The following is a 21,112-nucleotide window of genomic DNA, read 5'->3' as shown; positions in this document are numbered from 1 at the left end:
TGACTGATTAGGGAACGTGATAGGCCGCTCTGAACAAATGTGTTTTGAGCGAGCGCCTAAAACTATGCAAATTGTGGATGGTCCAAATTTCTTGGGGTAGAGCATTCCAGAGGATTGGCGCAGCACGGGAGAAGTCTTGGAGTCGGGAGTGGGAGGTACGGATTAGTGCAGAGATTAGTCGAAAAGTAATTTGCAGAGCGCAGAGGTTGGTTAGGCCGATAGACAGAAATGAGGGAGGAGATGTAAGGGGGTGCCGCACTGTGGAGAGCTTTGTGGGTGAGAACAAGTACTTTGAATTGTATCCTGTAATGAATGGGCAGCCAGTGTAACAACTGGCGAAGAGCGGACACGTCCGAGTAACGATTAGCCAGATGGACGACCCTGGCTGCTGCATTAAGGATAGACTGGAGAGGGGAAAGTCGCATGTGGGGGAGGCCAATTAATAGAGCGTTACAGTAGTCCAGGCGGGAGTGGATTAGGGTGACAGTGAGGGTTTTTGTTGTCTCCATGGTGAGAAAAGGGCGGATTCTAGAGATGTTCTTTAGGTGTAAGCGGCATGAGCGGGCAAGAGATTGTATGTGGGAGGTGAAGGAGAGATCGGAGTCAAACATAACACCCAGACAGCGCGCCTGCTGCCGGGGTGTTATTATGGTGCCACCCACGGAGAGGGAAATGTCAGATTTGGGGAGGTTAGTAGAAGGCGGGAGCAGAAGAAGTTCAGTTTTGGAGAGGTTGAGCTTCAGATAGAGAGCGGACATGATGTCAGAGACTGTGGACAGACAGTCAGTGGCGTTCTCTAGTACAGCGGGGGTAAGGTCAGGGGCTGACGTGTATAGTTCTGTGTCATCAGCATAAAGATGGTACTGAGAGCCAAATCTGCTGATGGTCTGTCCAATTGGGGCTGTGTAGAGGGAGAAGAGAAGGGGGCCAAGGACTGAGCCCTGAGGTACCCCGACAGTGAGAGGAAGAGGAGATGAAGTGGAGCCGGAGAACAGAACACTGAAGGAGCGTTCAGAAAGATAGGAAGAGAACCAGGAGAGAGCAGTGTCCTTAATGCCTAGTGACTGGAGCCTAGAGAGTAGGAGAGGGTGGTCAACAGTGTCGAAAGCTGCAGAAAGATCGAGAAGAATGAGCAGAGAGTGGTCACCGTTACATTTTGCTGTCAGAAGGTCATTGGTCACCTTGAAGAGTGCAGTTTCTGTCGAATGTAGGGGGCGGAACCCGGACTGTGAAGGGTCTAGGAGGGAATGAATGGAGAGGTAATGGGTAAGGCGGGAGTAGACTAGGCGCTCCAGGAGTTTAGAGATGAAGGGGAGATTGGAGACCGGTCTGTAGTTGTTTGCGCATGATGGGTTAAGGGTGGGTTTTTTTAGTAATGGAGTAATGATAGAGTGTTTGAAGGAGGAGGGGAAAATGCCAGAGGAGAGGGAGAGATTAAAAATTGTAGTTAGGTGAGTTGTGACGACTGGAGAGCGAGACTGGAGGAGGTGTGAGGGAATGGGGTCGGTGGTGCATGTAGTCGGACGAGAAGAGGAGAGGAGCTTGGAGACTTCTTCTTCTGTGATGGGATCGAATGTGGAGAGTGAGCCAGGGGAGATGCAGGGAGGGATGGGAGTCATTGCACTTGGTGTCTGGGAGCGGATTTCCTGACGGATATTGTCTATTTTCTCTATAAAGTGGGAGGCCAGGTCATCAGCACAGATGTCTGTGATAGGGTCTTGTGCTTTTGGCCTGAGGAGGGAGTGAAAGGTGTCAAAAAGTTTCTTGGGGTTGTTGGATAGTGAGAAGATCAGGGTGGTGTAGTAGGACTGTTTGGTGAGGTGAAGGGCAGAGTTATAGGTCCTTAACATAAATTTGAAGTGTATGTGAAGTCTTCTGGGGTGCGAGTTTTCCTCCATAAGCGTTCAGCACACCAAGAGCATCGCTGGAGAAATCAGGTTTGCGATGTAAGCCAGGGCTGTTTCACTCTGTGTTTGGAGGTTCTGAGGGTGAGGGGAGCTACTTGGTCCAGGGTGCTTCTAAGAGTGTCATTGTAGTGATGTACAGCCAGATCAGGACAGGAAAAAGAAGAGATTGGGGACAATGATGAGTGTAAGGAGTCTGAAAGTGTATGAGGGTTAATGGCTTGTAGATTTCTGAATGTGTGGTAGGTAGGAGGGTGCTGGGGTGGGCGAGGAGTTGTGAGTGTGAAGGAGAGAATGTTGTGGTCAGAGAGGGGAAGTGGTGAGTTATCTAGGTGGGAGATTGAACAGAGCCGGGCAAAGACCAGGTCCAGGGTGTTACCGTCTTTGTGTGTTTCAGAGGTTGAGAGCTGTGAGAGGCCTAGGGAAGTGGTTAGTGACAGAAGCTGGGATGCAGATGTGGACGTGGGGCTGTTAATGGGAATGTTGAAGTCTCCCAGGATAAGGGTTGGTAGTTCTGAGGACATGAAGTGCGGCAGCCAGGCTGAGAAGTGGTCCAGGAAGTGGGTGGGTGAGCCTGGGGGCCGGTATATGACCGCTACTCTGAGGGAGAGGGGACGGAAGAGCCTGATGGTGTGGACCTCAAAAGAAGGGAATGAAAGTGAAGGAACTGGGGGTATAACCTGGAACGTGCATTGGGGGGACAAGAGTATGCCGACTCCACCACCAGGTCTGTTAGTGGGTCTTGGGGAATGGGAGAATTGTAAGCCACCATGGGAAATGGCAGCAGGGGAGACAGTGTCAGAGTCTTGGATCCAGGTTTCAGTGAGGGCCAACAGATTCAGTGAGTTGTTCACGAAGTAGTTGTGCAGGAAAGGAAGCTTGTTACATGCTGCATGCTGCTCCACCACATGCCGCTCTAGTACATGCTGCTCCACCACATGCCGCTCCACCACATGCCGATCCACAACATGCTGCTCCACCACATGCCGCTCCACAAGATCTGCTCTTGGGATTGGACAGATGTGGAGTTGATGAGGAGGCGCCTGGAAGCAGAACGTCAAGGGTTAAGAGGAGTGGGTCTGACAGCAGGATCTTACAGTGGGGTGTGACAGTGGAGTCTGAGGATGGGTCGGCACACACTGATCTGTGCTGTTAATTGCCCGGATCGCATTGTGGGGTCTCCGCTTGCTTGAGTGCCCCCATTATCCCCTTGTTTGGTTGCATTCATCCGCACAGTCCCAGCATCAACACTACAAAGTACCCGCACTGTGCTAACTACAACACCCATCATCTCACCTACAGGTGGCGACTTACACGCACCACCCCCATCATTACCTCCAAGCACAGCACCCCCACCGCAGTGACAACCTACCTGTGCTCGGTGCTGGAGTCAGAGCACGGGTGCCGGCAGCCATTCACTCCCCGGGGAGGGCGGACAAAGCCTCCTTGTCCCCTCTCATTCTGGGCCTTGTTTTCCTCTGCTCAGCGGCCCAGAGACCCTTTCAGCCCCCAATGCTAATCCAGGTCCCCAGCGCTGAGCAGCCCCCTCCTCAGCCGCCCCTAAACCCCCTCCTTTTTTGAGCACTGAAGCTGGGAACCAATTTGCTTCTCCCCTTCCTCCGTGCAGCTGCGGAGTGCGAGATTCTGACATTTCTCCACTCTTATCAGTTTAATTACTGTTTCCATAGCAGCAAAGTGCGGGCGCCTGGCTAAGGCCAAGAGCGGGCGAGCAGGACTGAGCCCAAGACAGGCACTGCTGAGATAGGACATCCACATATAGCAGAGAGCCTACTCAGGAGAGAAGAGAAAGACTGGGCCCAAGAGGGGGCACAAGGCTGAACCTAAGACTGGGTCCGAGAATGAGACAGAGACTGGGCCCGAGAATGAGCGAGAAACTGGGCCCGAGACTGGGCCCGAGAATGAGCAAGAAACTGGGCCCGAGACTGGGCCCAAGACTGAGCCCGATACTGGGCCCGAGAATGAGCGATAAACTGGGCCCAAGACTGGCACTGCTGAGATAGGACACCCACATATAGCAGAGAGCCCCCAATACTGACAGCCCCCCCAATACTCAGGAGAGAAGCGAAAAACTGAGCCCAGGACTAGGCCCGAGACTGGGCCCGAGACTGAGCCTGAGACTGGCACTGCTGAGATACAGCTCCCATAAATAGCAGAGAGCCCCCAATACTGACAGCCTCCAAGACTCAGGAGAGAAGGAGAAGAGGAAGACTGAGCCTAAGCCTGAGGACGAGACTGAGGATGACACTGAGCCCGAGCCTGAACGCGACACTGGGCCCTGCTAAGATGAGGCACCCACATATAGCAGAGAGCCCTCAATACTAAAAGACCCCAATACTCAAGAGAGAAGAGATAGACTGGGACCGAGAGTGAGCCAGAGACTGAGCCCGAGACTGAGCGTGAGTGATCCCAAGACTGAGCCCGAGACCGAGCCTGGCACTGCTGAGATACGGAACCCACAAATAGCAGAGAGCCTCAATACTAACAGCCTCCAACACTCAGGAGAGAAGAGCAAGACTGAGCCTGAGACTGAGCCCGAAATTGAGCCAGAGCCCAATACCAAGTCCGAGACTAGGACTGCTGAGATATGGCACTCATATATAGAAGAGAGCCCCCAAGTCTAACAGCCCCCCAACACTCAGGAGAGAAGAGCAAGAATGAGCCCGAGACAGAGCCAGAGACTGGGACCAAGCTCAAGACTTTCACTGCTGAGATACGGCACCCACAAATAGCAAAAAGACCCCAATACTGACAGCCCCCAACACTCAGAAGAGAAGAGCAAGACTGAGCACCAGACTGAGCCCGAGAATGACCCAAAGACTGGCACTGCTAAACTACAGCACCCATAAACAGCAATGCGCCCGCAATACTGACAGCCCCCAAACACTCGAGAGAGAAGAGTAAGACTGAACCCAAGACTGGGCCTGAAACTGGGCCAGAGACTGGCACTGCTGAAATACCACACCCACAAATAGAGAGAGCCTCCAATACTGACAGCCACCCAACACTTAGGAGAGAAGAACAAGACTGAGCCCGAGACTGAACCTCAGAAAGAACCCAAGACTAACCCTGAGAATGAACCCAAAACTGATCCCAAGACTGGCCCTGAGACTCGCACTACTGAGATAAGGCACCAAAAAATAGTAGACAGCCCTCAATACTGACAGCCCCCCAAACAGTCAGGAGAAAAGAGCAAGACTGAGCTCAAGACTTAGACAGAGACTGAGCCCAAAACTCAGCCTGAGACTGAACCATAGGCTGAGCCAGAGAATGAGCCCAAGAATGAACCCGAGATTGGTACTGCTGAGATACGGCACCTACAAATAGCACAAAGCCCCCAATACTGACAGCCCCCCCAACAGTCAGGAGAGCAGAGCAAGACTGAGCCCGAGAGCAGAGCAAGACTGAGCCCGAGACTAAGCTCGAGACTGACCCTGAGAATTAACCCAAGACTGACTCCGAGAATGAACCCAAAACTGAGCCTGAGACTGGTACTGCTGAGATAAGGCACCCACAAATAGCAGACAGCCCCCATTGCTGACAGCTCCCCAACAGTAAGAAGAAAAGAGCAAGACTGGGCCTAAGACTTTGTAATAATTATAGGGGATAACTCAGGAGACTCTTTGCGTGGAACAAGACAACTACAGGACACAGTTTTATAAGTGGTAAAGTCTATATTATCACACGGTGATTCAAACAGGTGCAGAGAGAAACTCAAGTCCACAACACTTGGTGCAAATAATAAACGCAGCTTAGCAGTCTTCAGAGAAAAATGCAAACAAGCAGAAAGTTTATGAAGCACAGTTATTCTTGAGGATACTTGACACGAATAAATCCTTGTCTTAGTCCAAACACAGATAGATATGCTATATGGCAGTTCAAATCATATCTTAGCTCAACCAGGGAGGCCAGGTTAATAGTCTCAGGTTTTTGCAGAGCAGCAAACGCTTACATGTCCAGCAAATGTAGATGGAAGTAAACACGAGCAGCAGATGAAGGAGGATTACTGGAAACTTGTGTATACAGCAGGAACTCAGAGCAGAGTAGCAGGATCACCAACACAGGTTCACAGGAGCAGGTGTATAGCCAGGGAGTAATCAGAGGTCAGGAGCTGGATGCAAGGCAGAATACTCTAGCACAGACTGAAGGCTGGGGTGGAGTTTTATAGCAGGAAGACACAGTGCACATGAGACGCCATCTTGGAAGAAAGTAGTAATGCACAAAAGGTAAAAAATGTTCAGAGTCCTGACATTACTCCCTCCTTAGAAGCGGCCTCAGGACGATCCTGGCCCTGGTTTCCCAGGGAATCTCTGATGAAAACGAGAAATCTTCTGTTGGGCATTGATGTTTTCCACAGGTTCCCAAGAGTCTTCCTCAGGGGGATATCCCTGCCATCTTATCAGATATTGGAGCCGATTCCTGCGAATCCTGGAATCAATAATTTCCTCCACCACAAATTGTTCTTGCCCATCAATCACCACAGGCTGCGGAGGTGGCACAACACGTCCCTGGAAGGTATTAGGAGATACAGGCTTTAGTAAAGATACATGAAAAACTGGGTGTACCTTCATAGTCCTAGGCAGCTTCAGCCGGCAGGCCACAGAGCTCACAATATCGTTGATCTTGAAAGGGCCAATGAATTTCTGTCCAAGTTTTTGTGAAGGAACGTTTAACTTCAGATTCTTAGTTGCTAACCACACGGAATCTCCTACCTTGAACATGGGTGCAGGTTTACGGAATCTATCAGCCGATCTCTTATAACGTTCTTGAGCTGTGGTCAGGGATTCCTTCAGAACCTTCAGATTTTGTCTCATCACAGTCAGCCTTCCCATTACGAGAACCTGGACGGTACGAGATAACAAAGTTAAATTGATTTAAAAATAAGTTCCAATGAGCCTGACGAGGAGAAAGACATCTAGCGGATCTAAGGAACTCTAAATTGCGATGGTCAGTTAGTACTATGATCTGTTGTGCAGCTCCTTGCAGATGATGCCTCCATTCTTTGAAAGCCGCAATAATAGCCAGCAATTCCTTGTCTCCCACGTCGTAATTCTTCTCTGCTGAGGTTAGCCTATGGGAAAACAAAGCACAAGGATGTAGCAGACCCTTCTCTCCAGTTCTTTGGGAGAGAATAGCCCCCAAAGCATTATCAGAAGCGTCCACCTCCACAATGAAAGGTTGTGTTGGATCTGGGTGTATCAACAGTGGTGCTGATGTGAAACAGATCTTAAGCCAATCAAAAGCTTCTTGAGCCTGTGATGACCACTTAAAGGGCTTTTCCTTCTTTGTCAAGGAAGTAATTGGACAGACAATATCAGAAAAAATTTCGAATGAAGCGTCTGTAGAAATTTGCAAAACCAATAAAACGTCGGACCTCGTTAACATTCTTGGGTACCAGCCAGTCAAGAATAGCCTGAATCTTACCAGATTCAATGTTCAGCCCCTGGGGAGAGATGATATAACCTAAGAACTGTATCTCAGAACGATGGAACTCGCATTTCTCCGGCTTAATATACAGATGGTTCTCTTTCAGACGTCTTAAAACAGTTTTGACATATTCTTCATGTTCCAGTAGAGAGTCAGAAAAGATTAGTATATCGTCCAAATAGATCACTACAAACTGGTCCAACAAATCTCTGAAAATGTCATTAGCAAGGTGTTGAAATGTTGCAGGGGCGTTACAAAGCCCGAAGGGCATCACAAGAGATTCAAAGTGTCCATACCAGCATCTGAATGCTGTCTTCCACACATCCCCTGGACGAATACGCACCAAATTATAAGCCCCACGAAGATCCAGTTTAGAGAACACCTTAGCATGGCGGACTCTTTCCAGTAATTCGGGAATCAGAGGCAAAGGGTAACGGTTTCGTACGGTTACCTTATTGAGTTCTCGATAGTCAACACAGGGTCTCAGGGTACCATCCTTCTTCTTTACAAAAAATATAGGTGCCCCTGCTGGTGAGGAAGAAGGACGTATGAAGCCTTTGGCCAGATTTTCATCAATATACTCTTTTAAGGCTTGAAGCTCAGGTGCCGCCAAAGGGTATACGTTACCAAAAGAAATGGCTGCCCTGGGAAGCAGCTCATTGGGACAGTCATAATGCCTGTGTGGAGGAAGCTGATCTGCATTCTTCTTGTCACAGATGTCAGAGAACTCTTTATAAGCTGAAGGTAAAGAAAATACCTGTACATGTGGTTCCGTAGTCGTGGACTCAGGGACAGCTTCTGTTAACGCTGAGTTGCTCCTTGTTGGGAAGATAATCTCCTTGGTCTCCCAGTTGATAATTGGGTTCTGAGAACGCAACCAAGGAATGCCTAAAATCACAGGAAAATGAGGAGAAGAAATTAGCAAGAAAGAAATTTGCTCCTGATGATTAGGCTCCAACAAAATTTCAAGGGGTACAGTCTCCTGATCCACAGGCCCAGAGATTAAAGGTGACCCATCCACTGTTTCCATGGTAAATGGATAGGCTCTTTGCTGAATTTTAATACCATGTTCCTTGGCAAATGCGATATCCATGAAATTGCCACCTGCACCAGAGTCAATCATAGCTGAACTGGAAATCCACTGTCCTGAACACAGGATCTTAATAGGGAGAGAACAGTGAGAGTTCTTTTCCTTAAGCTCCTTGGGGGGTGACATCATAGAAAGTGAATGGAATACAGCGTTTAAAGGTAGGCTACACTCAGAGATGTCAGATTCATCATCACAGTTGTCATACTCCCCTACTGCTGCTAGCACCTTGTTAGGCCGTCTAGGACACTTAGGACAATTGATCAAGAAGTGGTCAGACTGGCCGCAGTAGAAACATAGACTTTCACGAAGGCGATGCTCCCGGCGCTCATTGATCTCACGCCTCTGAACGGAATCAATTTGCATGGGCACCTCCTCCACCTCCCGAGAGGTTTTACCTGCAGGCTCTTTGGAAGGAAGGGAAAAGTTAGAAACACGGTTATATGCAGCAAATTTCTCCTGCCTACGCTCAGTAAGGCGAATGTCTATGCGCACACAATGCTGTATAAATGTCTCTAGCTCTTGTGGTGACTCAGAGTAGGCTAGTTCATCTTTTACAATACTAGACAGACCCCTTTAAAAATAGGCAATTGTGCATAACTGTCCCAATTGGTATCTACTGCCAATCTCCTGAATTCAGTGGCATACTCAATAACAGAACGTTTAGCCTGGCATAAAGACAACAAAGCAGATTCAGCGGTTGCACGGCGATTAGGGTCATCAAACATTAATGCCATAGCGGCCAAGAAATCATCCAAGTCATTTAACCGTGGGTCACGAGACTCAATCATCGGATTCGCCCAGGCGAGCGCTCGTGAGGTCAGTAGCATTATTACACACAATACTTTGGATCTATCAGTAGGAAAACGGTCAGCATGCACATCAAAATATAGCATACATTGATTCACAAAGCCACGAAATTTGTCGCGATCACCATTAAATCTGAATGGGGGCAATTTAGGTGGGCTAGCTGGTGGCAGTTGCCCAGAGGGTAAAGTCACTTGTGCAGCTATTTGCGTGCTTATGTCCTGAAAAGCCCGTCCATACTGGGACTCTATGCCAGCAAGTTTGTTTTCCTGGGCTGCCATGCGGTTGCTTAAGTCCTGCAAAGTCTGTCCAAACACTTGTTGATTGAGTTCAAAGCTTCCAAACTTCTTTTGCAGACCTTCCACATCTTTCTGCAGTGATCTAATTATGGAAAACACCTGCTCTAATCTGCTTTCTGCAGTCATTGTTCCAGCAGTCTCCTTTTTTTTTTTTTAGGCTAGAGTATCCTGTAATAATTATAGGGGATAACTCAGGAGACTCTTTGCGTGGAACAAGACAACTACAGGACACAGTTTTATAAGTGGTAAAGTCTATATTATCACACGGTGATTCAAACAGGTGCAGAGAGAAACTCAAGTCCACAACACTTGGTGTAAATATCAAACGCAGCTTAGCAGTCTGTAGGAAACTTCAGAGGAAACTGCAATCAAGCAGAAAGTCTATGAAGCACAGTTATTCTAGAGGATACTTGACACGAATAAAATCTTGTCTTAGTCCAGACACAGATAGATATGCTTATAGGCAGTTCAAATCATATCTTAGCTCAACCAGGGAGGCATGGTTAATAGTCTCAGGTTATTGCAAAGCAAAGCCCAAAACTGAGCCAGAGTGTGACCTCGAGAATGAATTCAAGACTGACCCTGAAAATTAACCAAAGACTGATCCTGAGAATGAATCCAAGAGTGAACCCGAGACTGAGACCAAGACTGGCACAGCTAATATAAAGCACCCATAAATAGTAGAGAGCCCCCAATATTGACAGCCCCCAACACTTATAAGAAGAGAGCAAAACTGAGCCCAAGACTGGCACTGCTAATATAAGGTACCCACAAATAGAGAGCCCCCACTACTGACAGCCCCCCAAAACTTAGGAGAGAAGAGCAAGACTGAGCCTGAGACTGGACCCAAGGTTAAACCTGAGAATGATCCAGACACTGAGCCCAAGACTGCTCCCAAGACAGCAACAGAGCCAGAGACTAAGCATAAGAGTGACACCGCTGAGATACGCTACCAACAAATAGCAGGCAGCCTCCGCTACAGACAGCCCCCAACACTCAGGAGAGAAAAGCAAGACTGAGCCTGAGACTGAACTCAAGACTAAACCTGAGAATGATCCAGAGACTAAGCACGAGAATGAGCTCAAGACTGTAACCGAGACTGAGTCCAAGACTAAAACTGAGCCCAAGATGGATCCCAATAGTGAGCTCAAGACTGTGACAGAGTCAGAGACTAAGCATAAGACTGACACCGCTGCAGATACGGTGCCCACAAATAGAAGAGAGTCTCCGGTACAGGCAGCCCCCAACACTCAGGAGAGAAGAGCAAGACTGAGCCTGAGACTGAACTCAAGACTAAACCTGAGAATGATCCAGAGACTAAGCACGAGAATGAGCTCAAGACTGTAACCGAGACTGAGTCCAAGACTAAAACTGAGCCCAAGATGGATCCCAATAGTGAGCTCAAGACTGTGACAGAGTCAGAGACTAAGCATAAGACTGACACCGCTGCAGATACGGTGCCCACAAATAGAAGAGAGTCTCCGGTACAGGCAGCCCCCAACACTCAGGAGAGAAGAGCAAGACTGAGCCTGAGACTGAACTCAAGACTAAACCTGAGAATGATCCAGAGACTAAGCACGAGAATGAGCTCAAGACTGTAACCGAGACTGAGTCCAAGACTAAAACTGAGCCCAAGACGGATCCCAAGACTGAGCTCAAGACTGTGACAGAGTCAGAGACTAAGCATAAGACTGACATCGCTGCAGATACGGTGCCCACAAATAGAAGAGAGTCTCCGGTACAGGCAGCCCCCAACACTCAGGAGAGAAGAGCAAGACTGAGCCTGAGACTGAACTCAAGACTAAACCTGAGAATGATCCAGAGACTAAGCACGAGAATGAGCTCAAGACTGTAACCGAGACTGAGTCCAAGACTAAAACTGAGCCCAAGACGGATCCCAAGACTGAGCTCAAGACTGTGACAGAGTCAGAGACTAAGCATAAGACTGACATCGCTGCAGATACGGTGCCCACAAATAGAAGAGAGTCTCCGGTACAGGCAGCCCCCAACACTCAGGAGAGAAGAGCAAGACTGAGCCTGAGACTGAACTCAAGACTAAACCTGAGAATGATCCAGAGACTAAGCACGAGAATGAGCTCAAGACTGTAACCGAGACTGAGTCCAAGACTAAAACTGAGCCCAAGACGGATCCCAAGACTGAGCTCAAGACTGTGACAGAGTCAGAGACTAAGCATAAGACTGACATCGCTGCAGATACGGTGCCCACAAATAGAAGAGAGTCTCCGGTACAGGCAGCCCCCAACACTCAGGAGAGAAAAGCAAGACTGATCCCATGACTGAGCCTGAACCAGAGACTGAGCCAAAGAATGACACTGCTGAGATACTGTACCCACAAATAGTAGAGAATTCCCAACACTGACCGTACCCCAACATTCAGGAGAGAAGAGCGAGACTGATCCCATGACTGAGCCTGGACCAGAGACCGATGAAGTAACGGACTATGTCTACGCCAATGATGTGTAACCTGGCGGTATAAAATAAACCGTATGGACTGTTTTGTGTTTAAAAATCGTACTTGAATCAAGCCAAGCGAGTATTCCCCAACACGTTTGTGAGCGCAATCTCACAATATACACACACTATATACACACTATAAACAATCTATATACACACTACATACACAACTATATACACTATATACACACTATAAACAATCTATATACACACACTATATACACACACTATATACACAATATACACACACTATATATACACTATAAACAATCTATATACACACACTATATATACACTATAAACAATCTATATACACACACTATATACACACTATAAACAATCTATATACACACACTATATACACAATATACACACACTATATACACACTATAAACAATCTATACACACACTATATACACAATATACACACACTATATACACACTATAAACAATCTATATACACACTACATACACAACTATATACACTATATACACACTATAAACAATCTATATACACACACTATATATACACACACTATATACACAATATACACACACTATATATACACTATAAACAATCTATATACACACACTATATACACACACTATATACACAATATACACACACTATATATACACTATAAACAATCTATATACACACACTATATACACACACTCTATATACACAATATACACACACTATATATACACTATAAACAATCTATATACACACACTATATACACACACTCTATATACACAATATACACACACTATATATACACTATAAACAATCTATATACACACACTATATACACACACTATATACACAATATACACACACTATATATACACTATAAACAATCTATATACACACACTATATACACACACTATATACACAATATACACACACTATATATACACTATAAACAATCTATATACACACACTATATATACACACACTATATACACAATATACACACACTATATACACACTATAAACAATCTATATACACACACTATATATACACACACTATATACACAATATACACACACTATATATACACTATAAACAATATATATACACACACTATATACACACACTATATACACAATATACACACACTATATATACACTATAAACAATCTATATACACACACTATATACACACACTATATACACAATATACACACACTATATACACACTATAAACAATCTATATACACACACTATATACACAATATACACACACTATATATACACTATAAACAATCTATATACACACACTATATACACAATATACACACACTATATACACACTATAAACAATCTATATACACTACATACACACACTATATACACACTATACACACTATACACACACACTATATATACACTATAAACAATCTATACACACACTATATACACACACTATATATACACACACTATATACATACACTATACACACACACTATACACACACACTATACATACACTATAAACAATCTATATACACACACTATATACACAATATACACACACTATATATACACTATAAACAATCTATACACACACTATATACACACACTATATATACACACACTATATACATACACTATACACACACACTATATACACACACTATACATACACTATAAACAATCTATATACACACACTATATATACACACACTATATACATACACTATGCACACACACACTATATACACACACCATATACACACACTGTATACACACACACTATATACACACACTATATATACACACTATTTACACACACTATATACACACACTATATATACACACACTATTTACACACACTATATACACACTATATATACACACACTATTTACACACACTATATACCACACTATATATACACACTATACACACACTATACACACTATATATACACACACTATATACACACTATATACACACTATATATAAACACACTATATACACACACTGTATACACACACACTATATACACACTATATACACACTATACACACACAATATACACACACTATATACACACACTATATACACACAATATACACACACTATACACACACTATATACACACTATATATACACACTATATACACACACTATACACACACTATATACACACACTATACACACTATATACACACACTATATACACACAATACACACTATATACACACACTATATATACACTATATACACACACTATATATACACACTATATACACACAACACACACTATATATACACACACTATATACACACACTGTATACACACACTATATACACACTATATACACACAATATACACACACTATATATACACACTATACACACTATATACACACACTATATACACACAATACACACTATATACACACACTATATATACACTGTATACACACTATATACACACAATACACACTATATACACACACTATATATACACTATATACACAATATACACACTATACACACACACTCTATGTACACACACTATATACACACACTATATACACACAATACACACTACATACACACACACCATATATACACACTATAAACAATCTATATACACAAACTATATACACACACTATATATACACACACTATATACATACACTATACACACACACTATATACACACTATATATATATATACACACAATATACACACACACAATATATACATACACTATATACACACTATATATATACACACAATATACACACACACACTATATACACACACTATATACACACACAATATACACACACTATATATACACACACTAAATATACACACACTATATACACACACTATATATACACACTATACACACTATATACACACACTATATACACACAATACACACTATATACACACTATATATACACACACTATATACACACACTCTATATACACAATATACACACACTATATATACACTATAAACAATCTATATACACACACTATATACACAATATACACACACTGTATACACACTATAAACAATCTATATACACACACTATATACACAATATACACACACTATATACACACTATAAACAATCTATACACACACTATATACACAATATACACACACTATATATACACTATAAACAATCTATATACACACACTATATACACAATATACACACACTATATACACACTATAAACAATCTATATACACTACATACACACACTATATACACACTATACACACTATACACACACACTATATATACACTATAAACAATCTATACACACACTATATACACACACTATATATACACACACTATATACATACACTATACACACACACTATACACACACACTATACATACACTATAAACAATCTATATACACACACTATATACACAATATACACACACTATATATACACTATAAACAATCTATACACACACTATATACACACACTATATATACACACACTATATACATACACTATACACACACACTATATACACACACTATACATACACTATAAACAATCTATATACACACACTATATATACACACACTATATACATACACTATGCACACACACACTATATACACACACCATATACACACACTGTATACACACACACTATATACACACACTATATATACACACTATTTACACACACTATATACACACACTATATATACACACACTATTTACACACACTATATACACACTATATATACACACACTATTTACACACACTATATACACACTATATATACACACTATACACACACTATACACACTATATATACACACACTATATACACACTATATATAAACACACTATATACACACACTGTATACACACACACTATATACACACTATATACACACTATACACACACAATATACACACACTATATACACACACTATATACACACTATATACACACAATATACACACACTATACACACACTATATACACACTATATATACACACTATATACACACACTATATACACACACTATACACACTATATACACACACTATATACACACAATACACACTATATACACACACTATATATACACTATATACACACACTATATATACACACTATATACACACAACACACACTATATATACACACACTATATACACACACTGTATACACACACTATATACACACTATATACACACAATATACACACACTATATATACACACTATACACACTATATACACACACTATATACACACAATACACACTATATACACACACTATATATACACTGTATACACACTATATACACACAATACACACTATATACACACACTATATATACACTATATACACAATATACACACTATACACACACACTCTATGTACACACACTATATACACACACTATATACACACAATACACACTACATACACACACACCATATATACACACTATAAACAATCTATATACACAAACTATATACACACACTATATATACACACACTATATACATACACTATACACACACACTATATACACACTATATATATATATACACACAATATACACACACACAATATATACATACACTATATACACACTATATATATACACACAATATACACACACACTATATACACACACTATATACACACACAATATACACACACTATATATACACACACTAAATATACACACACTATATACACACACTATACACACTATATACACACACTATATACACACAATACACACTATATACACACTATATATACACACACTATATATACACACTATATACACACAATACACACTATATATACACTATATACACACACTAAATATACACTATATATACACTATACACACTATATACACACTATATACACACAATACACACTATATACACACACTATATACACACACTATATATACACACACTATATACACACACACACTATATACACACACTATATACACACACTACACACTATATACACACACTATATACACACACTATATACACACACTATATACACACACTATATACACACACTATATACACACTATATATACACACACTATACACACACACTATATACACACACTACACACTATATACACACACTATATACACACACTATATACACACACTATATATACACACTATATACACACACTATATACACACAATACACTCTATATACACTATACACACACACTATATACACTATATACACTATATACACACACTATATACACACACTATACACACTATACACACACAATACACTCTATATACACTATACACACTATACACACACACTATATACACACACTATACACACACTGTATACACACTATATACATACACTATATACACACTATACACACACACTATATATACACTATATACACTATATACACACATACACTATATACACACTATATACACACTATACACACACACTATATACACACACTATATATACACACACTATATACACACACACACTATATACACACACTATATACACACACTACACACTATATACACACACTATATACACACACTATATACACACACTATATACACACACTATATACACACACTATATACACACTATATATACACACACTATACACACACACTATATACACACACTACACACTATATACACACACTATATACACACACTATATACACACACTATATATACACACTATATACACACACTATATACACACAATACACTCTATATACACTATACACACACACTATATACACTATATACACTATATACACACACTATATACACACACTATACACACTATACACACACAATACACTCTATATACACTATACACACTATACACACACACTATATACACACACTATACACACACTGTATACACACTATATACATACACTATATACACACTATACACACACACTATATATACACTATATACACTATATACACACATACACTATATACACACTATATACACACTATACACACACACTATATATACACTATACACACACACTATATACATACACTATATACACACTATACACACACACTATATATACACTATATACACTATATACACACATACACTATATACACACTATATACACACTATACACACACACTATATATACACTATACACACACACTATATATACACACACTATATACACACTATATACACACTATATATAAACACACTATATACACACACTGTATACACACACACTATATACACACTATATACACACTATACACACACAATATACACACACTATATACACACACTATATACACACTATATACACACAATATACACACACTATACACACACTATATACACACTATATATACACACTATATACACACACTATATACACACACTATACACACTATATACACACACTATATACACACAATACACACTATATACACACACTATATATACACTATATACACACACTATATATACACACTATATACACACAACACACACTATATATACACACACTATATACACACACTGTATACACACACTATATACACACTATATACACACAATATACACACACTATATATACACACTATACACACTATATACACACACTATATACACACAATACACACTATATACACACACTATATATACACTGTATACACACTATATACACACAATACACACTATATACACACACTATATATACACTATATACACAATATACACACTATACACACACACTCTATGTACACACACTATATACACACACTATATACACACAATACACACTACATACACACACACCATATATACACACTATAAACAATCTATATACACAAACTATATACACACACTATATATACACACACTATATACATACACTATACACACACACTATATACACACTATATATATATATACACACAATATACACACACACAATATATACATACACTATATACACACTATATATATACACACAATATACACACACACTATATACACACACTATATACACACACAATATACACACACTATATATACACACACTAAATATACACACACTATATACACACACTATACACACTATATACACACACTATATACACACAATACACACTATATACACACTATATATACACACACTATATATACACACTATATACACACAATACACACTATATATACACTATATACACACACTAAATATACACTATATATACACTATACACACTATATACACACTATATACACACAATACACACTATATACACACACTATATACACACACTATATATACACACACTATATACACACACACACTATATACACACACTATATACACACACTACACACTATATACACACACTATATACACACACTATATACACACACTATATACACACACTATATACACACACTATATACACACTATATATACACACACTATACACACACACTATATACACACACTACACACTATATACACACACTATATACACACACTATATACACACACTATATATACACACTATATACACACACTATATACACACAATACACTCTATATACACTATACACACACACTATATACACTATATACACTATATACACACACTATATACACACACTATACACACTATACACACACAATACACTCTATATACACTATACACACTATACACACACACTATATACACACACTATACACACACTGTATACACACTATATACATACACTATATACACACTATACACACACACTATATATACACTATATACACTATATACACACATACACTATATACACACTATATACACACTATACACACACACTATATACACACACTATATATACACACACTATATACACACACACACTATATACACACACTATATACACACACTACACACTATATACACACACTATATACACACACTATATACACACACTATATACACACACTATATACACACTATATATACACACACTATACACACACACTATATACACACACTACACACTATATACACACACTATATACACACACTATATACACACACTATATATACACACTATATACACACACTATATACACACAATACACTCTATATACACTATACACACACACTATATACACTATATACACTATATACACACACTATATACACACACTATACACACTATACACACACAATACACTCTATATACACTATACACACTATACACACACACTATATACACACACTATACACACACTGTATACACACTATATACATACACTATATACACACTATACACACACACTATATATACACTATATACACTATATACACACATACACTATATACACACTATATACACACTATACACACACACTATATATACACTATACACACACACTATATACACACACTATATACACTATATACACACATACACTATATATACACTATATACACATATATAATAACACATACCAAAACTTTTCTCCCCTCTGTGCATGGGTGGATGGCAGAAGCCCCTCATGGAGCAGCCGCTGGGGTCCCTGGTAGCAGCTGGACGACCCTTTTGTTCCCCGGACAGAAGATCACACGGAGCCCTGAGCACAAAGCCGCATGTCCGCCCGGCAGGAGGAAGAAGCCCCGAATCCGGCAAGTGCCAGCACCGGCGGCGGATCAGCACTGGGGGAGGGGACAGCTCCCAGCACAGGGGCGGAGTCAGGGGAGGGACAGAAACCAGAACAGGGGCGGAGTCAGGGGAGGGGCAGAAACCAGAACAGGGGCGGAGTCAGGGGCGGGGCAGAAGAACCAGCACAGGGGCGGAGTCAGGGGAGGGGCAGGAACCAGCACAGGGGCGGAGTCAGGGGAGGGGCAAAAGCAGCACGTAGGAGGCGGCAGCTGAACAGAAACCAGAGCGAGCAACAGTCAGAACACGGACAGAACCCCGAGCTCAGACAGCACCCCGAGATCAGACAGCACCCCGAGATCAGGCAACACCCCGAGATCAGGCAACACCCCGAGCTCAGACAGCACCCCGAGAT

General features: G+C 41.2%; 1 protein-coding gene across 2 annotated transcripts in view; it reads right to left on the bottom strand.

Annotated features, from left to right (window-relative positions):
- Window positions 1-20,749, bottom strand: part of LMO3 (LIM domain only 3) — a 50,017-nt gene extending 29,268 nt beyond the window's left edge. Inside the window, exon 1 of one of the 2 annotated variants that reach the window (XM_077267274.1) lies at window positions 20,550-20,749. In XM_077267274.1, the coding sequence (XP_077123389.1) occupies window positions 20,550-20,598 (49 nt within the window). In that variant the 5' untranslated portion in view covers window positions 20,599-20,749. Of the gene's footprint in view, window positions 1-3,276; window positions 3,543-20,549 lie in introns of those variants that run through there. The other variant, XM_077267273.1, reaches the window with a different exon arrangement.
- Between the last annotated feature and the right edge of the window lie 363 nt (window positions 20,750-21,112).

This window comes from Ranitomeya variabilis, chromosome 5 (genome assembly GCF_051348905.1).
Source record: "Ranitomeya variabilis isolate aRanVar5 chromosome 5, aRanVar5.hap1, whole genome shotgun sequence".
Classification (NCBI taxonomy): Eukaryota; Metazoa; Chordata; class Amphibia; order Anura; family Dendrobatidae; genus Ranitomeya; species Ranitomeya variabilis.
Note: the sequence above shows the minus strand (reverse complement) of the source record. Positions and strands in the feature narration are given on the sequence as shown.